At 41.2% G+C, this 24,900-nt stretch overlaps 7 protein-coding genes, 2 long non-coding RNA genes and 1 other non-coding gene across 11 annotated transcripts; 8 read left to right on the forward strand and 2 right to left on the reverse strand.

Annotated features, from left to right (window-relative positions):
- Window positions 1–1,988: 1,988 nt before the first annotated feature.
- On the reverse strand, window positions 1,989–4,589 carry LOC145699391 (uncharacterized). Of its 2 annotated transcripts, XR_014134010.1 has the most exons (6): window positions 4,501–4,589; window positions 4,378–4,454; window positions 4,227–4,336; window positions 2,369–2,513; window positions 2,207–2,301; window positions 1,989–2,165 (listed from the first exon to the last, which is right to left on the reverse strand). XR_014134010.1 is itself a non-coding variant. In XM_081776662.1 (4 exons), exons 1-4 carry the CDS (start codon window positions 4,544–4,546, stop codon window positions 2,339–2,341), a joined length of 408 nt encoding a protein of 135 aa, XP_081632788.1. In that variant the 5' UTR covers window positions 4,547–4,589; the 3' UTR covers window positions 2,325–2,338. The 2 variants fall into 2 exon arrangements, 1 of the variants encoding a protein (XP_081632788.1); XM_081776662.1 differs by lacking the exons at window positions 1,989–2,165; window positions 2,207–2,301 and having other exon boundaries at window positions 2,325–2,513.
- Window positions 4,590–4,996: 407 nt separating this feature from the next.
- TRNAV-AAC (transfer RNA valine (anticodon AAC)) lies at window positions 4,997–5,069 on the forward strand. The gene has a single exon. It is a non-coding gene; the product is annotated as a tRNA-Val (tRNA).
- A 536-nt stretch (window positions 5,070–5,605) lies between these two features.
- On the reverse strand, window positions 5,606–6,537 carry LOC145698600 (uncharacterized). The gene is made up of 5 exons (XM_081775808.1): window positions 6,258–6,537; window positions 6,109–6,213; window positions 6,015–6,057; window positions 5,859–5,956; window positions 5,606–5,804 (listed from the first exon to the last, which is right to left on the reverse strand). The coding sequence occupies exons 1-5, from the start codon at window positions 6,339–6,341 to the stop codon at window positions 5,682–5,684; spliced, it is 453 nt and encodes a 150-aa protein (XP_081631934.1). The 5' UTR covers window positions 6,342–6,537; the 3' UTR covers window positions 5,606–5,681.
- Window positions 6,538–7,102: 565 nt separating this feature from the next.
- Window positions 7,103–7,669, forward strand: LOC145698601 (uncharacterized). The gene is made up of 3 exons (XR_014133931.1): window positions 7,103–7,317; window positions 7,360–7,465; window positions 7,543–7,669. It is a non-coding gene; the product is annotated as an uncharacterized LOC145698601 (long non-coding RNA).
- Window positions 7,670–7,704: 35 nt separating this feature from the next.
- LOC145699745 (uncharacterized) lies at window positions 7,705–8,575 on the forward strand. Its single transcript, XR_014134070.1, has 3 exons — window positions 7,705–7,867; window positions 7,981–8,119; window positions 8,195–8,575. It is a non-coding gene; the product is annotated as an uncharacterized LOC145699745 (long non-coding RNA).
- Window positions 8,576–8,690: 115 nt separating this feature from the next.
- LOC145699954 (uncharacterized) lies at window positions 8,691–9,810 on the forward strand. The gene is made up of 3 exons (XM_081777224.1): window positions 8,691–9,186; window positions 9,228–9,621; window positions 9,666–9,810. The coding sequence occupies exons 1-3, from the start codon at window positions 9,079–9,081 to the stop codon at window positions 9,743–9,745; spliced, it is 582 nt and encodes a 193-aa protein (XP_081633350.1). The 5' UTR covers window positions 8,691–9,078; the 3' UTR covers window positions 9,746–9,810.
- Window positions 9,811–10,009: 199 nt separating this feature from the next.
- Window positions 10,010–17,356, forward strand: LOC145699919 (active breakpoint cluster region-related protein-like). The gene is made up of 14 exons (XM_081777178.1): window positions 10,010–10,224; window positions 10,811–11,021; window positions 12,901–13,332; window positions 13,509–13,739; window positions 13,785–14,061; window positions 14,108–14,411; window positions 14,465–14,516; window positions 14,563–14,718; window positions 14,761–15,169; window positions 15,249–15,555; window positions 15,595–15,946; window positions 15,988–16,247; window positions 16,372–16,691; window positions 16,886–17,356. Exons 2-14 carry the CDS (start codon window positions 10,901–10,903, stop codon window positions 16,992–16,994), a joined length of 3,330 nt encoding a protein of 1,109 aa, XP_081633304.1. The 5' UTR covers window positions 10,010–10,224; window positions 10,811–10,900; the 3' UTR covers window positions 16,995–17,356.
- LOC145699939 (TAR DNA-binding protein 43-like) lies at window positions 17,314–21,084 on the forward strand. The gene is made up of 7 exons (XM_081777203.1): window positions 17,314–17,462; window positions 17,815–18,062; window positions 18,273–18,591; window positions 19,359–19,521; window positions 19,595–19,691; window positions 19,775–19,910; window positions 20,063–21,084. Exons 1-7 carry the CDS (start codon window positions 17,424–17,426, stop codon window positions 20,414–20,416), a joined length of 1,356 nt encoding a protein of 451 aa, XP_081633329.1. The 5' UTR covers window positions 17,314–17,423; the 3' UTR covers window positions 20,417–21,084.
- On the forward strand, window positions 21,080–23,312 carry LOC145699935 (ATP synthase F(1) complex subunit alpha, mitochondrial-like). Its single transcript, XM_081777199.1, has 7 exons — window positions 21,080–21,370; window positions 21,419–21,635; window positions 21,682–21,874; window positions 21,921–22,200; window positions 22,246–22,446; window positions 22,490–22,844; window positions 22,891–23,312. Exons 1-7 carry the CDS (start codon window positions 21,113–21,115, stop codon window positions 22,989–22,991), a joined length of 1,605 nt encoding a protein of 534 aa, XP_081633325.1. The 5' UTR covers window positions 21,080–21,112; the 3' UTR covers window positions 22,992–23,312.
- An 11-nt stretch (window positions 23,313–23,323) lies between these two features.
- On the forward strand, window positions 23,324–24,867 carry LOC145699945 (uncharacterized). Its single transcript, XM_081777214.1, has 6 exons — window positions 23,324–23,474; window positions 23,614–23,884; window positions 23,929–23,981; window positions 24,056–24,273; window positions 24,317–24,551; window positions 24,593–24,867. The coding sequence occupies exons 1-6, from the start codon at window positions 23,328–23,330 to the stop codon at window positions 24,701–24,703; spliced, it is 1,035 nt and encodes a 344-aa protein (XP_081633340.1). The 5' UTR covers window positions 23,324–23,327; the 3' UTR covers window positions 24,704–24,867.
- Window positions 24,868–24,900: the final 33 nt, after the last annotated feature.

Genomic DNA, 24,900 nt, shown 5'->3' on the forward strand with positions numbered 1-24,900 from the left:
CTTCCAAAACGATTAAATAATCGCTCTCGCAAGTTTGAGCTCTAAATTAATCCTATTTGCTTTTATCAGCTCGGTGAGCTTTTGTGTGTATAATTTAATATGTATCAATATGCGATGAGTTTAGGAGTTAATCAAATGTTATAAGATAAGCACGACTTACCGCTGCAGGATAGGAGATGAGCACCCTGAGGCGGGCGACCAGGCGCTTTTCGAGTGTTTTCGCGTTTTCGCCATTTCGCTCGGCGATTTTGAAACCAGACCTAAATACAAATTCGTAAGGGTATATAACTCACAGTTATTGAATTACCTGGACTCTTGATTCTGCTAATTCGAGGCGCAAAGCAAGTGCTTCTCTCATGTAGATATCTGGATAATGCGATTGACTAAATTTGTCGACCGTGTTAAATTCTATATTCAATAAAGACTAAACCTGAATGCCTTCTCAAGTTCATTAATTTGGCGCTGAGTGAAGTTTGTCCGAGTTCGCCGACGTTTCTGCTCGTCGAGAAGATCATGGTGAGGAAGACAGAGAGACCCCACGGGAAGTGAGTCTTTGTTGTCTTCAGAATCCGTAGATGTTGAGTTACCTGAAGATATCTCTGAAATTAGCTTATGATCTTGTTCTCTTATCGACTTTGCTCACCTTGATCGCTTTTACTCGTCCCCTGCTGTGATATAGCTCGCTGCTGATAAGCCAATACATTCGACAGAAGCTCCCTCTGCTGCTGTCCGTAGTCAAAAGTAGTCTGTGTGCCCAACGCATTCAACGCAAAAAGCCGTGTGAGTTCTAATGCTCGCCAGGGATTCATTTTTTTTCTGAATAATGACTTTGGGCACCGTTTGACCGATGTTTTTCAACGGGAATTTCGGACTCGAAAACGCCATCTTCTGGCGCGCTCAGATCGGCAAATCAGGCGCGGCGAAGACGTCAATAACGGACAGCGACTTAATCTTATTACGGGCAACACTTAATAAGTGCGATGTAGCTGAAGAATATATTTGTCGAATTAAAGAAGCTGAAGGCTATGAAGCCTGAAGCTATGAAGGTTCCGCGCTCGGTCGCAACCTGTTGCATGGATAGTTGCCTGCTGCGAACATAGGCTCAGAACTCGGTGGGAGACGAATTATTTATCCATATCTTGAAAACTAGGTTCAACAAAAATGATGTTCAATTAAAAAAATAAAGGTTCTTCTCAAACTTTCAGATTTCTAACCAAGAGATCGTCTTTAGGCCTGAATCAGGCCGCCTGATAATGAAATTCATCAGAAGTAGAATTCCCTGAGAGTAGGTCATAGAAAATATCGGTTTATATTTTTTAAGCAAATTGCACTAATGAAGACGATAATGAAGTGCCTGAAGAAAACAAAGGCGCTTAATCGTTTAGGGTGTTACTCGTTCGCCACATGTTCATATGCGACTGTCCATATTAATTTCGTATAATGAGCTAATTATATCAAGCTCTATGCGCGGACATATTTAACCAGCCTTCGCCCGTCATTTGGTAATTAGAATTTTTGATTTCAGCGTAATTGGATTCACTTCCCAAAGAAGACGATAAATTACATACTGAGCCATATTGTAATAAATGACGCTTAATTAGCATGTCTAGATGCTCATTACTCAATCATTAGGCCTTACATACAGTGATTAACTGTTTTCAATAAATATGATGAGTTAATTTGAACGAGATTATGCATAAAATCTATCTTTATTAACAGAGTTATTGAAAAAAAATACTATACAGTTGATATAAAATGATATTTCTACAAGAAGACAGACCAAGGGAGACCAATGACTTTGATGAAACCGCCTTCCGCGCATGTTCCAGCGTGAGCGACACTTCCATCAGGGCAACAGTCCCAAACTTCAGGGTTGAAGATCTTTGCGTTCAAGCCTCGATTGCAGCAGTGGAAATTGTTCGTAGATGGGCCAGGTCCGCTTTTTCTAAAGAAATTGATAAAAAAAAAAATTACGAAGATTTTACTACTTCTGGTTGGTTCTATTTAGCGATCGCTTCTGGCAACGAGCTTCACGATCGAAACCATTTCGAACGACGAATTCCTCGGACCAGTGATGCTGAACTTTCTGGAGCTCCATGGCAAAGTCCATGTCACACTGGCACAAATCCCCCTTGCATGTTTTGAGAGGAGAGACGCATTGTCCGCTAGAAAGAAATAGAATTTTGAAAAAGGATGGAAATCTTACTTGTCTACTCGGTAAGGTTTCGTAAAAGAGCAAGTTGGATAAGTGATGGTGGCGCATTTGTAACAGCTGTGAAGGCGCTTTTAATGAGTATTAAAGTTGAAATTTAAAATTCAACGAAATAATTTTTCATTTTTAATAACTATCCTTGCAAAGATTGTCAAGCGGATCGACAGGATCGCCGTGAAAAGCGTGTTCTCCTGAAGAATCCGTAGGAAGACAGTAGCAGCCGTATCCGGACAATTTGTTTGCATCTTCAATTCCAACGTTGACCCCTTTCTCCGCGCGGAACACGTCCAAATTTGCTGCACTAGAAAGAAATTTTAACATTCGTCAATTTCCTACTAACATAGGTCATCCCCTTGTTACCAGGATAAACGTTGGCGAAAATCTGAATTTAGCAGGATAAACCCCAGGCAAACTTGCCTCCATGTTAGCAGGATAAACTTTGGCAAAAGGGCTCATTGTTAGCAGGGTAAACTTTGGCAGTCAATTAGCAGGGTTGCGTGAATCATCAGCGCTCGCCCAGGGCGTGACGTAACTGTTAGCCCGAGGAGGACTCAACCTGCTGGAAGAAAATGCGAATGAAGCAAATCTGCTTGAAATACAAGAGAACAATTTTATGTTATTAATTTTAATTTTAATATATAATTTTTTTTAATTAATTTTTAGGGATTAGGAAGGTAGGCACCAGAGTTGTAGCTAAGCTTTATTTTGAAACTGGCCACCTTAGATCCGATCCGGAAATTCCCAGGCTACCCTCGGAATTCTGACCTGTCTAAAAACCTGAAACAGGTCCTGTTTCCTGTTTTTTGGACCCTGTCCTGTTTCCTGTCTTGCATTTCGATACCAATATAAACCTGTAAACAGGCCTATTAAAAGGAAATACAGGAAAACACGCCTGTATACAGGAACAGCCCTGTAAAAGTGATTTTCAAAAGTGAACTGATCTGCTCAGCTCAGACGATAAATTATCGTCGATAATCATTCAGCTCAGCTCAGAGTTCTAAATTCTTAAAATTTTGAGCTAAGCTAAACTAGCTAAGCTGAGGCTCTCAAAAATTTCTCCTAAGCTAGCTAAGCTGTGAGCTGACACTCTCAAAAAATTACTAAGCTAGCTAAGCTAAGCTGAGGTCTTTTTTTGCCTCAGCTAAGCTAGTCTAGCTAATCTAGCTGGGTCAAAAAAAAAGTAATTTTTGTCGATATAATTTCCTGTTTTTCTTATTTTTTTTCTTCTTGTTGGCTTTTAGAAGATATCCATTAGTTTTATTAGCATCACATAATATACCGCGATTGGCATTTCTGACTGACTGATTCTGATTTTCGAGTGAAATAGCTAATCAACCAATTAAAATTTGACTCTAGTGTCTCTTCTTTGAGAGTTCCGTCAAACCAGTGACGCCTACGCAATCTACGTTACAAATCTCCTATGTTTTTAGCATGGAGAATTGTAACGTCAATGTGCATCTTTCAAAAATCAGTCAGTCAGGACTGCCAATTGCGGTACTTTCTTCTCCCTAAACCATTTCTCAATGATTTTAACACAATTTTACTTACAGTAAAAAATAGCTCAACTCAGCTCACTCAGCTCAGCGAAAATAAAGCCAAATTTGCAACTTTGGTGCCTACCCTCCTAAGCCCTAAAAATAAATAATTTAAAAATATGAATAAATATCAAAATTAAAATTAATAATGATAAAATCGTTAACTTGTATTAAATACTGAATTTATAAATATATATTGAAATTTTCAAGCAGATTTTATGTAGATATTTTTCATTGGCATTTTCTTCCAGCAGGTTGAGTCCTCCTCGGGCTAACTGTTACGTCACGCCCTGGGCGAGCGCTGATGATTCACGCTACCCTGTTAATTGAGTGCCAAAGTTTACCCTGCTAACAATGAGCCCTTTTGCCAAAGTTTATCCTGCTAACATGGGGGCAAGTTTGCCTGGGGTTTATCCTGCTAAATTCAGATTTTCGCCAACGTTTATCCTGGTAACAAGGGGATGACCTATGTTACTTACAGAGATTGATTGATAATCTCCTTGAACGCAAGCGCCTTTGACTGCGAAAAGAGCTGTTCGAAATCGACCACATTTTGAGCGGAAACGAGCTGATTGTACAAAGAATCGGCCTAGATTTTAAACATTATTGGCAAAAAATGCTACTGGGTACTTTTTCAGTAAGTAAATCAGCATGGTCGCCGTCTAAATTCTCCAAAATGCTCTTGAACTCTTCAATATCATCATTCACTAAATTCAAACTTATCAACTATCCTCTCTACTCAAACTCTGTAACCATAAAAAGCTCTGGAAGCGGCAATGAATACAGCGGAAACTTTCATAATGAGATTATGCAAGTTGATCAAGCTCGTATAAAAATTATAAAAATATAAAAAAGAATGTAAGGGAGACGGATTCTACAGCGCTTTTATGCGACCTGAAGGTGATGTCGGACAAGGTGATAAACGAAGGGATGCCTTTTAGAAAGTAAATGATGGAACAAACAAGAGATAGTGATTATGGAACGACGTGGCTTAAATAAACCTTGATATTAGTCAGAGTATAATAATTAATATATAATATTTTGTTGCTTTGCCCATTTCCGCTTGAATCATATTTTTATTCATATTTTAACATCTGAGTCAGAGTAACTGGCATCTTTCTAATAAAAGATTTCAGATTAAAATAGAGGATGACCAGAATTTGGATCCTTGCTTGGTCCATGGCTGGAAAAAGCTTTGCCCGATTTCAAAATCTTACGATAAGTAATTAAATTTTAGTTTCTATTCCAAGTTTCCGTAGTGTAGTGGTTATCACGTTCGCCTAACACGCGAAAGGTCCCCGGTTCGAGCCCGGGCGGAAACATGCTTTTTCAATTTTTTTTTTGTCAAATTTTATCATCAATTTGGTAGAGTTGACTGCTTTATTACTTTTGCACGAGTTTTCACAATACTCGGTACTGAAATTTTTAATGGTCGCCCATCGGCTTCTGATACTGGTAGAAGATATTCCAGACTTCGTTCATTTCTTTGAGCTCGTTGAGAAAGTCCCTAAATTCATTTTAAATTTATTCTTTTGCAAAAAGGGTTGAACAAACATCATATAATTATCGGTATGAGGGTCGATGATGCCTATGCCGTTGGTCATCGAATTTCCATCATTTGAATGTTTGTTTTCGTGAACAGGAAAATCTAAAATTTCAATAAAAACAAAGCAGTGATAAGAAACAACTCATGAGCTCCATTATCTCTAAAAGCTGGCCGCGAACGGATAAAGCCAAAAATACAACGTTCTTCAATATCATTTTTCAGTCGTCTGGCAGAGTGCCTTCAACCCTTATGTTTTCATTAATGTGTCTAAACCGCTGGATAAAATGAAAATCATCTGCATACAATAAATCATTAAATATAGAATGCTTGATTCAGTATTCAATTCGTATAGACGAGGATTAATCAACCAGAAATGTATTACAGTCCTTTAAATTTCAGCTTCGTTAATTTCGGAAGAGTCAGACTCTTTTGGAGGAACGAGAAATTTTGAGCGACGAAGTCGTTTTCGAAAGACAGCGCGAAACTGTCGAGCTTTTTCTTTATCGTATCCCTGAAAAATAAATGTTAAATTATTTGATGAACTCATGACTGAATGAAACTGCACCATCGAAGCGCCAGTATAAGCGGTTTCTTGTTCTTTCTTATCATCGGAGATTCTATCTTCCCACAGCTGCTTAAGTCGATCGCTTTCTGCCTTTCTAGCTGTATAAAAATTGTCAATGAAGCAGCATTAAAGTTTAATGATTAAACTGTTAGTTACCGTCAGATGCGGCAATGGCATTTTTCCTCCTTTCTTCAAACTCCTACGAAAAATACCAATTGAAAAGAAAGCTCAAAAGGATAAGGTAACTTACGGCTCGTTTTTCTTTCATCATAACTTCCAGTTTTTGTATTTCTTCATCGTCGTTACTTTTTTCTGTTTTGAATACTGCGACGAGCTTTTTGATCTCTGCGATTCCCTAGTTAACCAAATTAAGGATAATTTAAAGGAAGGTAAAAGTACTCTTTTTTGTTCAGCAGTTAGTTCTCCTTTGAGTCCATTTTTGAAGTTGTTGACCGCTTGGGCGGTGGTTGCAAGAGCTTCCATCTTTGACTCTCAAAAACTCAACTTTGTTCCTTTTCTTTGAAAAATGAAGCAAAAGAGCTGATAAGAAGTAGCTCCTTCAGGCGTGTGTTTATCTGAACTTCGTATCGAGGGCCTGGCAACTTCCTCTTTCCAGACTGTCGCCGTACTGTAACTCATAAAACACGTCTTCATTCTCGCTTAATTTATGAGCCAGCTAAAGTTCGATCCCCAGGAAGTACCTGCTGATTCAGCAGTTTACCATCGAAGAGCTGAGGCATATTCAAAAATTAAACGTGTCACCAGTTGTTTGATTGCAATAAATATTCTAGCTCTGACTTCATCGATCGTTCAGGTAGTGAAAGCGAGGGACTTTCATTTTTTTCTCAACCCCAAGCTTCAAAGAAACCACTTTTTGTTGAAGAGTAGAATTAAAAAGAAAATGAAGAGACTTTTGGTCATTTTATCTCAAGTTGCAGTAACTGTCTTTGGGAGCAAATGCTACAGATGCATGCCTCGCTACGGAACAGAAGAGCAGAACTTGCGTTACTACTACCCCGTGGGAAATGTATCCCACATCATAACCTCCACAGCTGCGCAGGGAAACTACTTCGGGTTTGTTAAAATTGAGATCCGTAGACAAATTATCCCGTTTCAGCAAATCCTGCGTTTTTCCCACAGACAACGCTATTCGTGCAGATCCGAAGCAGCCGCTAGGAAGGTGGTCCAAATTTATTGCGAAAGTAGAAATTTAGAAAATGATCTTTGGACCTGTTTAAAGTTGAAGAAATTGATTGCGGGGATTACGCTTGCTGGACGAGTATTGAGCGCGGATGAATAAATATAAAAGCAATAAAGATTTGTGATAAGTTTTTCATCCAAAAAGTTATCTATAAAAAATTCAAGAAGACCCCTCATACCGCCCCTTTTTCTGACATTGTGCCAGATTTCGACCCTCATGGGAAGATTCACCGTAACTGTTCGAGAACATTGGCAAATGGTGAACTAATATTGTCGTTTGCAAATAAAGTTTTGGTTTAAGAAACCGATGTGGATCAAAAAGGAACGCGCAAGACATCGATGAAGCATTGTGTGCCGATGTACTTGAATCCAAAAAGCACGGCGAACTACAAATCTGAAGCGGTTCTGTAAGTCATGGTTTTTTACCGAGTCTTCCTTGTCTTCATCAAGGCAAAAATCCGATGACCTTGATTGACTCGTTCAGTGACACGTACGTCTGCGCTTGGAGTTGTAGCGGCGATTTGTGCAACAGTCATCTCTTTGGTTCCGCTAAGCAAACTAGCGTGCTGGCGACGTTTTGTATGCTCCTGATATTCTTGTTTGAGTCGTTGGCTAACTGAAAATTTCAAATAAAATAAATCATCTTCTCACTTTTTTTCTGTTTATTCGAATAACACCGGCATCAGGATATCTTAGATATATCTCTCAATCTATCCGTCAAAAAGAGCGCAGACAGAATCTTTAGAGCAAAATCGAAAATGAAAAAACACTTTGGGCTTGACACCAGGATCGATGGTCCTTATTCAAAGGTTTACATGAAATATTTTTAAAATAATATGCATAATATTGCGAAAAGTCACTTTATAAAGGCCTTGTTCTTCATTGACCTTAAAAATTACGAATTCAATGATTTTAATCCTAGCTCATTGTTGGAAACACAGCTTTTTTGTCGTTCTTTTTCTTTGGATTCGTCCTTTGTTCACAAATATTCATGGTCGAGTGGAAAGTTATGTATGGAATAGACTATCAATGGGCTGGAATCATGCCTACTGTTTCTATAGGCAGGAGTTACCAAATCATATGATTCATCTGGTAATCTAACGATCTGGTCATAACTCGTTGTTAACTCCTCATAGCAATGAGAATCGCAACGAATATTTTTGCAGCTTTATTTTACAACCAATTTTCGCCCCGCAAGTGGGTCATGATCAGTGCGTTCCTAAGCATATTTGCCTATTCAATCTTGTATTTTGCGCACTGGCTTCCAAGAATCGGAATGAACTTTATATTGAACAATTTTTGAACTTATAATTTTCATTCTGATTTTTAATGAATATTTTGTCTACTCGACGATAATATTCGGATTCTTCGCTGGAATGGCTGGAGGAACTGGACAAACAGTAGCGTCAATAGCACCATATCGATGGCTGGACAAGACAAGCGCCACTATGGGTCCTCTATGTTATCTAGGAGCACCGTTTGGCGCTTTTATCGTCGGACCTTTGACGAATTGGCTTATCAAGGAAGTGCTCACTGTAAACTTTTCGCACTTCAATTTTAAAAATAATGATGTTGGGCGAGACCCGATTGCACATTAGCAATAGTCAAACTCAGCTGAGCTTTGCTAAGATGTTCGCATGGCCAGGAGCAATGCTTATTTGCATTGGCTTGGGATTCCACAAGCTGATCAGCGCCCAATTCTTTATTGACCAACCTGATGCTCCAACAAGGAAAGAATTTCAATGGAAAATGAGTGGTATTCAATGACCTCTTGCTCAAAATCTGTCTATGGATAAAATAGAATTCACGAAATCTCCACATCTTGAGATTCCCACAAGCTGTATTTGTTGAACAATTCTCCTCTCCCCAGATAATCTCTAAGCTTTTTGAATTATGAAAATTCTTGAAAAGACAAAACAACTTCAGCAAGATTGCCCCAGAAAAAAATGTGTTTGCGAGGATATGGATTCTCTTCAAATTGAACCTAGCAGCACTGCAGAAAAACGATTATTTCCCAAGGATGCTTCTTTTAACAGTAACGACGAATTCTTTTGTGGTTACGCTGATATTTTCCCAAGTTGTTAATATAATGAATGAATACGGACTTGATAGAGAATCGATTGCGCAGGTAATGAACTTTCTTAATCAGTCGTCCACTGTAATTGATAGATAATGATGGTCGAAGCTGCTTGCGATCTTTTCTCTCGTCCATTTTGGGGAGCACTCGCGAAATCGGGAATGAAACCGGTGGATCTTCTCGTCCTCGACGCTTTCCTCTGGATTGCCTGTGCTCTTACATTTACATTTTCCACAACCTACTGGAGCTTTCTCGCTGGTCACGTGCTGCTAGGAATCGCAGTTTCCGGCTTTGGCGGGTTCAAACAAGTGCTCATTATCAGGCTTCTTGGGCAAGAAAACCAGCCGAAATTTCTCGTGGTCGATCAGCTCCTGTGTTGCCCGATCACTCTTCTGACTCCACAACTATCCATCTATTTGGGTAGTCTGATTGGAGATCTCTCATTTTTGTTCAAACTTTCATGCATAGGAAGCTTTGTTTACCTAGGTAAAAAAACTAAGATAAAAGCTTTTAATATTATTTTTATATAGGGACTATTTTATCACTCAGAAAAGATATTATCGCTAAGGAGAAAAAAAAGGAGGAGGTTCAAGAGTTGACTTCTTCATAAAAATCTGTGCATATTGTTTACCTGGAGCAATTTAGTAAAAAGTGGAAAAACCAGCTAGTGTTCATTCTTTCTTTCGATATTTAAAATAAACAGTTGTTGGATTGAAGTGAAGAGGCCGGTGATAAAAGTGGCGATCGCCAGTGAAGTGAGTGAGCATAATTGCTCCTTTGAAAAAGGGGCTGACGAGCCATAAAAGTACGAGCGCGGCGTCGAGCACTTCCGTCAGTCGAGATTTTTTTTGTTTCTCACGAGACGTCTTGTACATTTTTAGCAATACAGCATTATTTTTGAATTACTGTTTCTTATATTTTTGATGCCGCATCGTTTGAAAAAGAAGTAATCATCAGAGACGGGACGCTGAATCATAGGAAGTTTGATGACAAATCAAAGGACGAAAACTTGATTGAGGCAAATAATTTAGAAATAATGAGAGAAGAATAAAAAAAAAGTGGCCCAATTTTACTCAGAAATAATTAACAGTAAGTAATTTCGATTTCAGTGCTTCCGCAGAGGGATTGCCATGTTCAAGGATTATTTTCTTTTTGGAAGGTCCTTTATGATTCCAAATGAATTCACAATTTGACTATCAGTCGAAAACTCTTTCACGGATTTTTGTAGTCAACCGTAGCTCTTCGAAAATTGACAAATCCATTATCGACGCGCAAGGGGATCTAACGATGACCCTAATCATGGATTAGCCCCTGAAAACTTTTTTTGATCCGCGTGGTTCCCATTAATCAAAACTGAAAAATATTTCAAAAAAGGTCAGTGCAGCCAGTTGGCGAGTAAAATACTGTCAGGCGGACACTGTCCGTGTGTAATTTACAGCGTCACCTCCTTTTCACCTCTCGATGAGTGGTCAAGCAAAAGGAATATTTGGGCTTGGATTTTCGTATTTTTCGTAAAAGAGAATTTCGAACTTTGCAAATATCAAACTCAAAATTTGTGAAAAAAGAGGGTGAATCACCATCGTTGAGGCGGACCCACGGGCAGTTACGCACTTTCGAAGGGCGCTTTCGACAATCGATGAATTGCCGCAGAATCGTAATTTTCAATTCTTCTTAGAAAAACGGAGGGAGAGCCGAGAATAAAACCGGAGAAGAGTCACGTCCGAAAGGCCACTTTGAAAAACACGACACCGTAAAAGGCGAAAAAATGGAGGGCCGAGATGGCAATTCAGAGAATTACATTAGCGAGGGATATCTGCACATTGCTGACTATAAATTGCTCAGGGAGGAGCTGGAAGTGCTCGGGGATGATCCAGTTGATCCATCAGGTAATTAGCTGGTAAATTATTCAAATAGATAATTGCTAATAGCTAAAAGAGTTTTGTTTCTGGAGTTTTAACGAGCCAGACACAGTCATAATTGCCCAACTCATGTGTTTGAAAAGCTGACGTCAGCAGACATGAGAATCTCGACAATGTTTCAGTAATTACTAAAATGCAAAATAACAGAAGCATGAAAAATCGTGCTGAGACATAACCTTAACCTTTTGTGAAAGCTCCAAGATGCAATAAGCATTTATTGCTGATAAAATAAAAACTACAGACTATGCTGCCGCCTGTACATTGTCAAAATTGAGCCCTATCAAACAATAGCAGCATCAGTCGACAGCCTAACAATAGCCGAGGGAGACACAACCTTGGCCAGGAGTCGATTTTTATCAATTGAAATAGCCCTTTGGCAGCAATTGCTCTTGCCAAAAATAGATATTTACTAGAGAAGCTATGAATTCACAGATTTTAATTTTTTAAACAAAAAACAGGCCTCTACAGACGGCTCTCATTATAAAATCACCCCTAAAACAAACGAGGGTTAGGAAAATTGAATGTCTCTTTATTACCCCTTATCTTAAAACCCTTCAAAGAAGATCCTCTAAAAAAAGGTGTCACTTATCGAAAAACTAATTGGCTTTGGTATCCTGAAGTCTGTCAGCCCGTAAAAGTCGGATAATCCGCTGCAAGTGATCCTTTTTCCAAAATGACTACGAGCAGATCGATTATTTTTCTAAAAATGAGAGCGCGAATAAATAGAGAACACGAAAATACCGAATGTGGGAACTTCATATGGGCAGTTTGTATTCAGAGAGTCACATGAGCCGGATACTCCCTTATTTTTTCGCCGTGGCTCCCTGCGGAGTGCAACAATCCCCGCCACTTCCTTGAGGATTTCCTCCGAGAGAATTAAAAAAATCAATTTTTTTTTTCTCGACCTTGGCGATCTTTGAATATCTGCTTTTATATCATTTCTACATCGTTGGTTTACAGATTGAGGCCGATTATAAGACCACCTTTTGAATAAAATTTCGTCCCGAAAAGCCTACTTACGCCGAGTTTTCGGTACGTTTTGAGAAAGGTCTTATAATGAGCATCAACTGTAGACTTCAGAGAACCTGTTACGTAATTTTATACTGCTACAATATCGAGTTATTCGTGCGTCAAAGAGAAATCCTTATTCTCCCTGTGCGCTGATTGGGCGCTAAATCCGTCGATTTATAAATTATTCGCCGGATTCAGTTTATTTTTTATCTTCGAGGACAAGATTTTATCTCCGTTCTGATCGTTATAAAAAGTTAATTACAGCCGTGTAAAAATGAACGCCAAAAAAGGGGAGGAGTGCTGAGAGGGGAGTGACTATTACGTAACAGTCAAGTAAAGGGTTGAACGATCCGAATCGGACCGCTGGCGGCTCGCTCATCGGAAAATTTCAAGCACTAGAATTGGTACTCGCCCTACAGTTCTATTTTCGAGTCACGAGAGAAAGCTCCGAAGGAACATCTCTGGAGGGTTGAATCGAATAGAGAAAAACATAGTGAAAACTTCATTTTCAATGTCATTTGAGTTAATGACTGTATGCAGGTGAATGTTCTAAGAATTTATCTACTATTGAATTCACGAAAACAACACGTGACCCTCTTGTCTTTCAATTGTCATCTGCTTATTGCGTTTTTGTGAAAAAATTAGTTTCCGACTTTCATTTTTCTTTCTACTAGTTGGATTTTCTTCAATCGTTTGAAGAGATTTTAAATTCAAAAATTGAAATGCTCAGTACTTATCATGCTTGACTGACTCGTCAAAAGGCCATTCATAAAACTCTGTGCTTTTTAGCTTCAAAACTCAATCTGACTATTTTTTAAATTTTTTTCTACTTTAGAGCTAATCGATGATGGACAAAGCGGAATCATGAGGGATCAGGTTGTATCTATGGCAGAAGAAGAGAGCCTGACAGATGAGAGTAAGGCGATCATGCAGCAGCTCGAGCAGCTCAAGAATCGGCGCAACGAATTGGCCGAGGAACTCACCTCCGTCGATGAGCAGATTGATGAGCTCCAAAGAATGCTGATCAGCGAGCGAAAGAGGACCTCCTCAGTTTCTGATAACATCCGAGTTTTCGAAGGACTGGCAGCGCCGAAGAGAAATCCCGTCAGCCGCTCTCAGACGATGATTCCTTCGCCGAAGCATCCGTCGAGTTATACTCATCTCTGGCATTTGTCGGAGAAAAACGGGGACGACGAAGTTGTCATTCCGGAGGATTTGATGATGATTCAGCCGAACAGAACTCTCCCTAGTTCCATCAAAATGTCAGGTAAATTCTGCAGGAGAAGGCAAACAAGCGTCCCAAATATACAACAAACTGGTCGGATCTAGACTATTAGACTTTGTCTATTGACTTTTCCGAGCGCTTTTAAAATCTGCGCTATTTGCAGATTTTCCAAATCTTCTTATGTACGCTGGTATATTTATTCGCAATAAATAATTCAGCCATTCCATCGAGAGACTCGAAGCCAAAGCCACCGTCCGACAAAGTCCCGCTGAAGATCGGCTCGTTCGACGAATTCGGAAGTATTCAAGCGCCGCCGCAAATTTGCAATTTGCCAACGCGATCGCATGGATCATCGAAGAGCATTTCGTCGCTGGAGGAACCAATTTATGTAAATGCGATGATTTACAAGACGATGGACGAGGTTATTGCTGAAACTGGACACGATACTGGTTATTCTTTCTTGTTAAAAACTAGTCAATTATTTTTCTTTTCAGACGATTCTGTCGCGGATATCATCGAACAATCAGATGACGAAATCGTCGATGGAAACGATTCCGTGCTCTGTGATGGACCACCGATCGAGGACGATAGAGTTGGAGCGAGTCCAGCCATTGATCACATCAAAGTTCGAAATCTCCAAGAAGCATCAATGTATTCCAAAAGACATTACCTGGCGAAAAACTTGCTCGAAACAGAACAGAAATATTATCATCAACTAAGGGCGTTGGAAAGAGTGAATAGCTCATTCAGGCAAAATATCAAAGCTTACAAGTATGTCGCTGATCTTTCTATAGCCTCGAGTAAACTATTCGTTTAGGAGCAAAAGTTTGATAAAAGAAAACGAATGCCAGATTATCTTCTTTCGAATTCCAGATCTAACCCGAACCCAAGATGAGATCGTGAAGAAACTAACGCTAAAGCTCCGCGACTGGTCGACCGATTCGACCTTTACAGACATCATTTGGTTGATAAAAGAGAACTTGAAACTATACGAAGAATACATCAATAATTACACGAGAGCGCGAACGCTTTTAGAGCATCTGATCAAGACGAAACAGGGGGATCGACTTGCGGACTTGCTGAAAGTTTCGATTACTGAAACGCGAGAGAAAGATATTCTGGTAAAGAATCGATAAAAATTGACCTTTGAAAGTATCAACGAATTTCCCTTTAGGTTCAAGATTTACTCTACAAGCCCGTCGACCGAATGACACATCATATTTCAGGTAATAATTTCCAATACTAGTAGATCAGATGCAAAAATGACTTTAGTTCTTGACGATATTATTCGCCACACTCCATCAACTCATAATGACTACGATAAACTACGCTCCTATCAATCCGAATTCTGGCGAGTCCTGACAACAGTTAACAAAGGTCACGTGTCCAAGGGAACGAGAAAGGTTCAAGAGAAAGAAATCATCAAATGTAAGTCCGAAAATATCATTCAAAGCGTTCAAAGTCATTTAGCGGGATATGTGACCGAAGAAATTTCCGAAACAGAGAAGAAATTGCGATATGTGATTTTGAGCAATGAGATGATTCTTTGCATGAAACCGACGAACATGAAGAAACGCGAGCTGGACACAAAGTGGTGGATTCCGCTGAACAACGTAAACGTCCAACTGCGAGAAACGAAAGAGCAAATCTCTATGGGCAAAAAGATGAAAATGAATGAACTGGACAAAGAAATCGTAGAATTGAATCAGAAGATTTCGAGGCTAGACCCGAAGAAGGATCGAAGGCAAAGAAACAAGTTCCTCGAAAACATCCAAAAGAGGAGAATTGATAGGCTGAAAATCTCGCAGACTGTTCCTTTGGAAATCAAAAATTGCCAGGATGGAAAGGAAATGAAACCGCATCGATTTATGTTCTCAAGGCATGGTTTTCCTTTTTGATTTTCGGTAGCTTTCAATATTCTTTGAAAAATATGAAAAAGTGGGAAAACTTCATTCAAGTGAATATGAGAGAGCAGCGTGGACAGAAGAGATCCACGGCGCCCAGCGCAAGAACACTGGACGCATCAACATAACAAGCTACGATATCAAAGACCTGATCGAAAAGTTCAAACTAGAAGGACCTCCCGCTTCAGTACCCGAATCTTCAATGAAACATTCCAGATCAAGCTACCTAAACGGATACCTATCAGTGACAGTTAATCAAGCAAGCGGCTTTCAGAAGGACTCAAACGCATGGGTAGCGATTGAGACTGATTTTTACGGCTCTTTCACGACCCAAGCTAGGACGAGAATTCAACGAACAAAAGTACAGTCTGTCCTTTGAATCATTATTAAATATTGATAGGGCGATTCAAATAGAAAGAACTCCTACCTCGCCGAGTGGAAAGAAGAGTTCGAAATCGACGCCAACGGTTGCGTGGACCTAGTCGCTCTTGTTCTCAACAATCAACCATGTGGAGATGGCAGCATCTCCAGAGACATTTTAGTTGCCAAAGGAGAATTGCGACTTCCAGCAGTTTGTGGTCTGATGGAGGGCGAAAGCTGCCCAGTGAGAATCGAAACTTCTGGAGGCATCGATCTCATGCTCGTTTTCAAATACGTGAGCAGAGAGACCTTCAGAAAGAGGGTGAAAAATGACGCCGACAGTACGAATAAAGTTTTTGATACGTCTCTTCGGGTTCTCACTGCTAAAGAAGGTGAGTAACTGTAAATGATTTGAAGAATCTAAAATTTTCAGGTCGCAACTGTCCATTGATCGTCAAGTCTTGCATCAGCGAGATCGAGAATCGAGGGATGAAGGACGTCGGAATCTACCGCGTTTCTGGCGCCAAGAGCGACATCGACGAAATCAAACGCTACTTCGAAGAAAATCACCCAGATCTCTCAGAGAAACTGGCGAGGGTAGATACTCACGCAGTGACAGGCTGCATGAAACGATTCTTCATGGACTTGAGAGAGCCGCTGATTCCGCACCCTTTTTCCGACAGATTATTCAAGGCACGGTGCTTATCTGTTTTCGAACGTATGAAAGTTTCCCTTTGTTGCTGATTATTGCGTAATTACGCGGCAGTTTTGCATGAACTCGGCGAAAAAAGGAAAACAATAGTCACCGGAAAATCAGTTGGACCTCGTCAACAAATCCGATGAAGACAAAAAGCTGCTGATTCTGGATGCTCTAAACGGCCTACCAGTAGAGAATCAGGGCACACTGCACACGCTGTGGTCTCATTTGCGCAAAATCGCCGCTATTTCAGAGAACAAAATGGATTTGCCAAATCTATCAATCGTTTTCGGACCCTCGCTCATCGCCGCAGAAGAGAAATCCTCCGGCATCAACCCAATCGATGCAATTCAGATTCGAGGAAATATTTTGTTGTCCATTTTGGAAATGGACAACTTTCCAGCACCTAATGAGCAGTTGCTTGACGATTCTTCAAGTTGGTTAGTACAACTCCCTAGTTTTATTGAGTTTTAGACGTAAAGCCGCTTGCGGCTTCGAGTATTTTAGCAAAAGGAAAAGGAAAAAGTGCCTTTTTGAGAGAAAAAGAGCGCTTTAAGATTTCTGCGCGAATTACAGTTTTCACGCTGCAAAACATTAAATTCACTACAACATCAACGAGAAATAAATAATTCAGGTCCGAGCGTCGCGTTTCCCGCAGCAGACCGACCCAATCCGTAATGAGTCCTTCAAACCGCCCAGTCCAGTTCCCAATTCCAGCCCCCCGCAGTACCTGTCCACGATAACTTTATTAAAAATAATTTATCTTAATAATATATTTTTTATTCCGAACATTGCTTTCAAAAAGAAATTCTTCATAAAACTACTTCGACTTCATTTCCTTTTCACTCATTTTCTCTTTAAAATTTGCTGAAACTGATCTTTGTGCGCCTCTTCATCTTGTTCCTTGATAAATTCCCTGGAATTCCGAAAAAATGTAAAAATAAAAAAACTGTAGAAACTGCAATAAAAAGATATTCTAACTTTCCATATTCTGATCCCGTGTTTGTTTCTGAACTTGTTTAATATTATTAACCACATGTGTTCGAAAAACTTTGAGCTGAATTTATTTTTACCTGCTGATTATTATATAAGAACCAGTAATTCACTTTTGTTTTCCCGTCGAGGCATGAGATGGTAAACTCTTAAAAACTACGTTTTCTTTCAGACAATGGATGATGAAAGAGAGTTCTGAACAACAACTTTCCTCAATGGTAAAAAACCGAACACCTACGGATTTGACAATTCGTAAAAAACCAATAAAAACAAATAGATTTTAGGCTTCCAATAAGATACCATTTTGAAAAATATATTTTTCACGTAAAAAAGCTGCGCTAGAAAAACGAAATATCTCAAGAAGTCGCGTAGCGGCTTTTCCTTCTTCTATTTGACCCTTCAAATATATACACTGTTGGAGGGGATCTTTTAAGGAACAATAAAAGCCGCAAGCGGCGTCTTATTTTAAAAAGAGCTTTTACTAAGGCATCGAATATTGTAGGGATGATAAAACTCTAAATTGACTTCAAAGAAAATATCAGACTATTTTCGTGACATAAGAAAATCTAGATTTCGTCCACAGGCTACATTGTAGTGAAAGAAGAGTTCGAAGATGAGCCGCTCGAACTCGAGCTGGAAGAAGACGGGAATCTGCGAATGTCGACTTTGATCTCGCAGTTCTCCGGCGCATGCGGTTTACGCTTTCGAAATGCTGCCACGGGCGCCATGCGCGGCGTCCGTCTTCACAACGATCTCTTTCTTCCGCCCAATGGAGCTGAAGGTTGGCCAACCGATGTCGTCTTTAATGTTGTTTACAGGTAACAACAACTCAACTTCTTAGAAAGATATCAGTTTTTCATGGTCTGAACAATAACCTGGATCAGTCTATAATCATCGGATGATTTCTACCAAAGTTTGGTAGTCGAGAAAATAAAGCCGCAAGCGGCTTGTTGAAATAGATTCACTTCCTCGAAGAATAAGCCGCTCTGCGGCTTTCCTATTCAAGAAGGATTCATGCTCATTTTCAGTAAAAAACCGGACAATGGTGCAAAAAAAGTAGAAAACGGACACCAATCGACGTCTGCGATTCCAAGAAGAAGCGGAAATAAACCGTCAGATCTGGCCGTGTTGAGCATCCCCTGGCAGACGACGGCAGAAGACTTGAAGATGTATTTTTCGCGCTTTGGTAAAGTAGTCTTTTCGGACATAAAAGTGGACGCGGAGACTGGGAAATCGAGGGGATTTGGATTCATCAGATTTGAACACTACGAGAGCCAGGTGGCGGCGATGGAGTGTCCCATTCACGAGCTCGATGGGAGACAAATCGTTCTGAGGCTAACGAAAAAGGTAAAACTCTTGATCAGTCTTGATTCTCTGCGCTTCGACGAGTTTCTAGCAAAACGGGGCGTGAGAAATAACTTTGCGAGCGCTCACGCTTCTGCCGGGCGGTCTTATCCTTCACAGCTTACATAGGTTTTTCGATTCTCTAGAATTCGAAGCATTCCAACAAGTTTTTTTTACAGGAATGTCAGAGAAATCCTATCCAACAAATAAGAAATGTAAGTGTTTGAAAATTTTGAATCAAAATAGCTAATAATTTTTTTTTTGGTTTCAGGCAAAATCAATTTTTTCAACAAAATATTTTGTTCTAAACAGCAAAGCCACGGAGTGGTATTTTTCTTCAGAAGAAATAATCAATTCCGAAAAGCCGCCGCGCGGCTTTTTTCTTCTTGAGTTAGAAAGTAAGCGTTCGTCTTGGAAATCATGAATAATTTTCTCTGAAAGAGTGTTGTCTGATTTCCCTTGGAAATATCTTTTTTGATCGTCTGTAGTAAGAAACAAGAACGAACCAAATTAATTTAAATTGTGAGTTGGCGCGCGGCGTAGGCCAAATTCGCGCTGGATGGTCCAATCGCGGCGGCTCGAGGCGTCTATCCCGGCCAGTGGGGCGCCGCGATTGGGCGCGGCTCTCGTTGCACATCGAAAATAGAAATTTCGTCGACTCTAGATTCCTAAATTCTCTTTTTGACTGCGTGCCCAAATCAGAAAATCATAAAGAGAGCCCCGAGAAGAAGCGTGAAAATACCGATTTATGACTTATCGGAAAATTCTAGGGCGAAACTGGGAACCAATTGCGAAAGGTTTTCGTCGGACGACTTACCACCGACCTAAATCGTCATGATCTTCAAGAATATTTTTCTCAATTTGGGCACATCACCGAAATCACCATTCCGCAGCCTTTTAGGAGCTTTGCCTTCATCACTTTTGCCGATTCGAGTAAGTTTTCGAGCGAATAAAATAGGATTCGATATTTTCTAGAATATAACAATGGCTTGATGGTTGTTTTCAGATGATGCCATTTCGATTTTGGACCAAGACCATTTGATAAAAGGAACTTCGGTTGTTACTCGCTCTGCGGATCCGATTCAAGATGACAGAAATAGAAGGTAAGCTCATTTTCTATTTATGAGAATAGTTTTAAAAACAGAAAAGTTCAAACAAAGTCGATCTAACGACAATCTTCTTTCAGAAACGCGAATCAGAACAACACCGGCAACGGGAGCAACAGCCTCAATCAAAATCAAGGGCGCTTTCAAAACCAAAATGCGAGAACATTCTCCAACAATTCAGCCGACACTTCCGTCGATCCAATGATCATGCATCAGGTACAGAAATTACTACTGAATAATTACTATTGGTAACGCGCCCGCGGGCGTGCGAGCGGCGCTGATTGGCCGCGCCTGGCGAATAGCGCGGCAAGGGAAATTAGCTCTAAATAAAGCTGAAAACAAGAGAAATAATCGATTATGATTTTCAGGTGCAGCAAGCCCTAAATCAAGTGATCCAGCCGACGAATTCGATTGCCGAGGAAGCTACTCAGCCGCGCGTCCGCTTTTCCGAGCAGCCCGTTTCTTCCACTCGCCATGTCCAGGACGATCCTTTCAACGGCGTCTACCGAACTCGGCCATCGTCAAACAGTCCTACAAACCACTCGTCGATTCTCGACTCTGGCTTGATCTCACGAAGTTTGCAGCAGCCTCCAATTCAACGAGGCCGGCCGAATCGCATCCTTCGAGGAACCAGCCCACCTTCGTGGAGCAACAGGAGTCCGTGGGGCGACGCGCCAGATCCGCAAAGGCAAAACTACTTTAGCCCAGGATCGTGGCTTTAGAATGTTCTTTCTGATGATTGATCAGCTTTCTCATTTCTTTGGAAAAGCGATCCCCACATTTTCTTGACCATTTTCATTTTATACCCGTTATTATTCAACCAAAGCAATGTGAACTTTTTAACTATCTTTCCAGTCTAAGATTCCCCTTTCCTTTTCCATCACCTTTCCTAACATCCATTCTTGATCCACAAGTTCAAGTTGAAAACAGTTTTAGTTCATTTACTTTAGTAATAAGTTTGAATCCCTTCTCTTCTTTACGCTTGAAAATGATGATCTGTGATGGCTCCTTTCTGGACCCGAGGGATAGTAACAAGGATTTTCTGTCCTTTCTTGACGCGCCGCACTAATACGTTGCTACTAACTCTCGGGCCTTATTTTTCGCGGAGAGAAGTGTTCATCTTCCTTCTCCTTTAAAAATTGAATGTTTCTGCTTGTTGTCCACACATTTACATATATTTTAACTTTGCTTCTTACCTAGCCGGGTGATGTTTTTTACCATATTTGTGCGCTCATTATTAATAATTGCTTAATCGAATGATTTCATGTTATGAGTTGGAATGACACATCTACACTCCCCTTTGTTATGTTTCTACGACGAATCCTTACCAAAAAGTACTAAAAAATAATTGTATGCGGTCTCTTGTATGTCAATGAAAATCCTTTGTTAACTATTTTTTATCGTTTTCGTCTTTTAGAATGCTCTCCAAACTAGCGAGCCAGGTTGGACGCACTGCTGCCCGACATTTGGCCACCACCTCTGTCGCCACCCAGAAGGCTGGAGCAGCTGAAGTCGCCACTCTTTTGGAAGAGCGCATCACTGGTGCCTCTGCCACCTCGGACCTCCAGGAGACCGGTCAGGTCTTGGCTATTGGTGACGGTATTGCCCGAGTCCATGGTCTCCGAAACATCCAGGCCGAGGAGATGGTTGAGTTCTCCTCCGGTGTCAAGGGTATGGTAAGTTGACAACACCTATTTCTTGCCAGAAGTAACAAACACTTTCAGGCCTTGAACTTGGAGCGAGACAACGTTGGTATTGTCGTCTTCGGTAACGATCGACTTATCAAGGAAGGTGACACCGTCAAGCGAACCGGTGCTATCGTCGATGTCCCCGTCGGACCCGAACTCCTTGGCCGAACTGTCGATGCCCTCGGAAACCCCCTCGATGGTCTTGGACCCATCGACACCAAGCTCCGACGAAAGGTCGATCTTAAGGCTCCCGGTAAGTCTATCAGAGTCGATATTTACGGCTTCTAACTGCTTCCTAGGTATCATTGCCCGAAAGTCTGTCCACGAACCTATGCAGACTGGTCTTAAGGCCATCGATTCCCTTGTCCCCATCGGTCGAGGTCAGCGAGAGTTGATCATTGGTGATCGACAGACCGGTAAGACTGCCGTCGCTCTTGACACCATGTTGAACCAGTCCCGATTCAACCAGGGTGATGACGAGACCAAGAAGCTGTAAGTCACCGACCGCGTTACCAGCGATGTAGTATTTGTTTTCTAGTTACTGCATCTACGTCGCCGTCGGCCAGAAACAGTCCACTGTTTCCCAGCTCGTTGCTCGACTTGAGGCTGCTGGTGCCCTCCAGTACTCCATCATCGTCATTGCCACCGCTGCCTACGCCGCTCCTCTTCAGTACCTCGCTCCCTACTCCGGTTGCTCCATGGGTGAATGGTTCCGAGATAACGGCCGACACGCTGTCATCTTCTTCGACGATTTGTCCAAGCAGGCTGTTGCCTACCGACAGATGTCTCTCCTTCTCCGACGACCTCCAGGACGAGAAGTAAGTTTTCTTTGGTCGAATCAGTCTCTTACCACTCCTGATTAGGCCTACCCCGGTGATGTCTTCTACCTCCACTCTCGACTCCTCGAACGAGCTGCCAAGATGTCCGATGCCACTGGTGCTGGTTCCCTCACCGCCCTCCCCGTCATCGAGACCCAGGCTGGTGATGTCTCCGCCTACATCCCAACCAACGTTATTTCCATTACTGACGGACAGATCTTCTTGGAGAACGAACTTTTCCTCAAGGTAATTTTCACTTTCCGCTCTTCCTCCCAACACTTTTATCTAGGGTATCCGACCCGCCATCAACGTCGGTCTTTCCGTCTCCCGAGTCGGTTCCGCCGCCCAGATGAAGGCCATGAAGCAGGTCTCTGGTACCATGAAGCTCGATCTCGCCCAGTTCCGAGAAGTCGCTGCCTTCGCTCAGTTCGGTTCCGATATGGATGCCGCCACCCAGCAGCAGCTCGCCCGAGGTACTCGACTCACTGAGCTCCTCAAGCAGAACCAGTACGAACCAATGGACGTCGCCACCCAGGTCTGCGTCATCTACACCGGTGTCCGAGGTCACCTCGATGTCATCAAGCCCGAGCAGGTCACTGACTTCGAAGCCAAGTTCGTCGACCACCTCCGATCCGCCCAGACTGGTAAGAAAAATTCAAGGGAGTCAAGAGCGTAACAAATATACTTCAGATCTCCTCAACGGCATCTCTAAGGAGGGTGTCCTCACCGAGGCTCTCGAAGAGAAGCTCAAGGGCGTCATTGCTGACTTCATCGCCACCTACACCGCTTAAGTTGGAGAACCGACAGTTTCCAGAAATCATCCTTGAATGAATACGACATGTTTTTATTTATTTTACCAGCATTTTCATCATAGCTGGGAAAACCCCCTGTAGTTCAATTCAAACTCAACTATTATTTATTTTGAGCAAATTAAACCAAGTTCATCACTCCCCTGGCCATACTGGTCGCGACAAGACAACACCAACATAATCTCGCGCAAAAGCATATGGCGACTACTTGGAAGTTTAAAACATTCCCGGTTGCTGTTCATTATTTATTCATCGTCCTTGTTTTTGTCGAGATAAAAATAAATAAAATTCGCTAAAACCTTGTCCAGGACAATTCAGATGTCTCATGATTCGGAGCACGATAAAAAGTGCTACGAATACTATCGTACTAAGTGTTTGAAATTGCAAGAGCAGCTGAATACGGAGCAGGAGAAGGCGAATGAAGCTGTTCGCGAGTACTGTCTTCTTATACAGAAGTCCGATAAGGTGTGTGTGAACTTGTAGTCCTTCATGTTTGTTTGTCCTAATTTGAGTATCCTCGTTGATCGCAGTCCGCCCAGATTTATATCGTCATAATCGTCTTTTTGTTCGTTGTAAATCAGAATCAAATTGAATGTGTGTTTAGGCACAAAGAGTCCGTATTCAAGCGGCCTACCAGAAACAACAAGATACTTTCTCCAAAAGAGCGAGCCATCTCAACAAGAAAATTGATAGTTCTCGCAAGAAAATGGAAGAATTGAGCGGCGGCAGGAGCTCTTCTAAGGCAGAGAATCGACAGGTTCCTAGCCCACTGTGTGCGCCCGAACCGAGATCACTGAGCGTCCTCGACGACAGATCCTCAATCCTACAAAAGGAGAAACTGTCAAACGAGTCCCTTAATTCGGCTCATAATGAAGGTTCGAACGGCGCCCGACGGCGACTTTTAATTGCGTACTTTAAGAGCCGACGAGTGAAGACTCGAAGCTTCAAATTACAGACCTTGTGAGTGAAACTAGGGAGAGATTCGAAAGCATTCAATACGAAATTGACACAATTTTCCGTTTTTTCCTTTTTGGAACTCTGAATAAAGTGAACCCGACCAAACAATGGTTGAAGAAAAACTGAGCGCCATATACGAGCGTGTAGATAAATACGAACACGACATCGAAAAACTCCGTGGAGACTTTTTGGCAAACTCGTTATTTCATCGTGAGCAGTCGGAACAACTTGCCGAGCGCAGTAAACAACTTGAAACAGACGTTTTTGATTACACAGACAACCAGCAGCTCGAGATTCAACAATTAAAGTCTTCTTCCAGATATTCATGCGAAAATTTATTGTTTTTCTAGGAATCAAATCAATGAGATGAGTGAAAAATTCGAATATGACAACCGAAGAATCCAACGGGAATTCAACGAAAAACTCGACAACATTTATGAATGCATCGAAAAGTTAGAACTCGGACGATTGCGAGCAGAAAAGGCTCGACAAGAGCCCGAAGCTATAGCTGGACTGAAAGATGCAGTCATCGCCATCTTTACTGGAGTTTTGGCACTCATATTTTACATACTCACATTTCTTACAGTAAGATTCAGTCGATTACTTCATATATTCAACTATTTTAGTTTCTGATGGCCCCACTAACAAAAAATCCTCTGCGATCCACTGTTGCTATTATCGTACTTATCTTTGCAATTATTTTCTACAGCAGAACTTCATGGCTTTCCTCGACGTAAAACAAACAAAAGAGCATGATTTACAAAAACGCCCGAGAAATCACACCACCTTCTTCATAAGAAATTTAACTGTCACTTACCGATGAATGTTTCCGACGTACTTTCTTGCCCATCATGATATTACCTCTTCCTTCTTCATTATTGTAGCGAATAAAATAACTCAATACACAAAATGTTTTATTTAATAAAAAATGATT

This window comes from Oikopleura dioica, chromosome 2 (genome assembly GCF_907165135.1).
Source record: "Oikopleura dioica chromosome 2, OKI2018_I68_1.0, whole genome shotgun sequence".
NCBI classification, from domain to species: domain Eukaryota; kingdom Metazoa; phylum Chordata; class Appendicularia; order Copelata; family Oikopleuridae; genus Oikopleura; species Oikopleura dioica.

What these genes read in the sequence shown, in the direction of transcription:
- LOC145699391 (XM_081776662.1), bottom strand. Translation starts at nt 4,546, where the DNA reads ATGAAAGTTTCCGCTGTATTCATTGCCGCTTCCAGAGCTTTTTATG. An exon ending in CTGATTTACTTACTGAAAAA is followed by an intron (nt 4,337 to 4,377) that starts GTACCCAGTAGC and finishes TTTAAAATCTAG; the next exon opens with GCCGATTCTTTGTACAATCA. An exon ending in GAGATTATCAATCAATCTCT is followed by an intron (nt 2,514 to 4,226) that starts GTAAGTAACATA and finishes ATTTCTTTCTAG; the next exon opens with TGCAGCAAATTTGGACGTGT.
- LOC145698600 (XM_081775808.1), bottom strand. Translation starts at nt 6,341, where the DNA reads ATGGAAGCTCTTGCAACCACCGCCCAAGCGGTCAACAACTTCAAAAAT. An exon ending in TGATGAAAGAAAAACGAGCC is followed by an intron (nt 6,058 to 6,108) that starts GTAAGTTACCTT and finishes TATTTTTCGTAG; the next exon opens with GAGTTTGAAGAAAGGAGGAA. An exon ending in CTTATACTGGCGCTTCGATG is followed by an intron (nt 5,805 to 5,858) that starts GTGCAGTTTCAT and finishes TTTATTTTTCAG; the next exon opens with GGATACGATAAAGAAAAAGC.
- LOC145699954 (XM_081777224.1), top strand. Translation starts at nt 9,079, where the DNA reads ATGCTTCTTTTAACAGTAACGACGAATTCTTTTGTGGTTACGCTGATA. An exon ending in ATAGAGAATCGATTGCGCAG is followed by an intron (nt 9,187 to 9,227) that starts GTAATGAACTTT and finishes TGTAATTGATAG; the next exon opens with ATAATGATGGTCGAAGCTGC. An exon ending in AGGAAGCTTTGTTTACCTAG is followed by an intron (nt 9,622 to 9,665) that starts GTAAAAAAACTA and finishes ATTTTTATATAG; the next exon opens with GGACTATTTTATCACTCAGA.
- LOC145699919 (XM_081777178.1), top strand. Translation starts at nt 10,901, where the DNA reads ATGGAGGGCCGAGATGGCAATTCAGAGAATTACATTAGCGAGGGATAT. An exon ending in TGATCCAGTTGATCCATCAG is followed by an intron (nt 11,022 to 12,900) that starts GTAATTAGCTGG and finishes TTTCTACTTTAG; the next exon opens with AGCTAATCGATGATGGACAA. An exon ending in CTTGACGATTCTTCAAGTTG is followed by an intron (nt 16,692 to 16,885) that starts GTTAGTACAACT and finishes TAAATAATTCAG; the next exon opens with GTCCGAGCGTCGCGTTTCCC.
- LOC145699939 (XM_081777203.1), top strand. Translation starts at nt 17,424, where the DNA reads ATGATGAAAGAGAGTTCTGAACAACAACTTTCCTCAATG. An exon ending in GTCTTTAATGTTGTTTACAG is followed by an intron (nt 18,063 to 18,272) that starts GTAACAACAACT and finishes GCTCATTTTCAG; the next exon opens with TAAAAAACCGGACAATGGTG. An exon ending in ATCCAATGATCATGCATCAG is followed by an intron (nt 19,911 to 20,062) that starts GTACAGAAATTA and finishes TATGATTTTCAG; the next exon opens with GTGCAGCAAGCCCTAAATCA.
- LOC145699935 (XM_081777199.1), top strand. Translation starts at nt 21,113, where the DNA reads ATGCTCTCCAAACTAGCGAGCCAGGTTGGACGCACTGCTGCCCGACAT. An exon ending in GATGACGAGACCAAGAAGCT is followed by an intron (nt 21,875 to 21,920) that starts GTAAGTCACCGA and finishes TTTGTTTTCTAG; the next exon opens with TTACTGCATCTACGTCGCCG. An exon ending in GACGACCTCCAGGACGAGAA is followed by an intron (nt 22,201 to 22,245) that starts GTAAGTTTTCTT and finishes ACTCCTGATTAG; the next exon opens with GCCTACCCCGGTGATGTCTT.
- LOC145699945 (XM_081777214.1), top strand. Translation starts at nt 23,328, where the DNA reads ATGTCTCATGATTCGGAGCACGATAAAAAGTGCTACGAATACTATCGT. An exon ending in TAATTCGGCTCATAATGAAG is followed by an intron (nt 23,885 to 23,928) that starts GTTCGAACGGCG and finishes GCGTACTTTAAG; the next exon opens with AGCCGACGAGTGAAGACTCG. An exon ending in ACATACTCACATTTCTTACA is followed by an intron (nt 24,552 to 24,592) that starts GTAAGATTCAGT and finishes CAACTATTTTAG; the next exon opens with TTTCTGATGGCCCCACTAAC.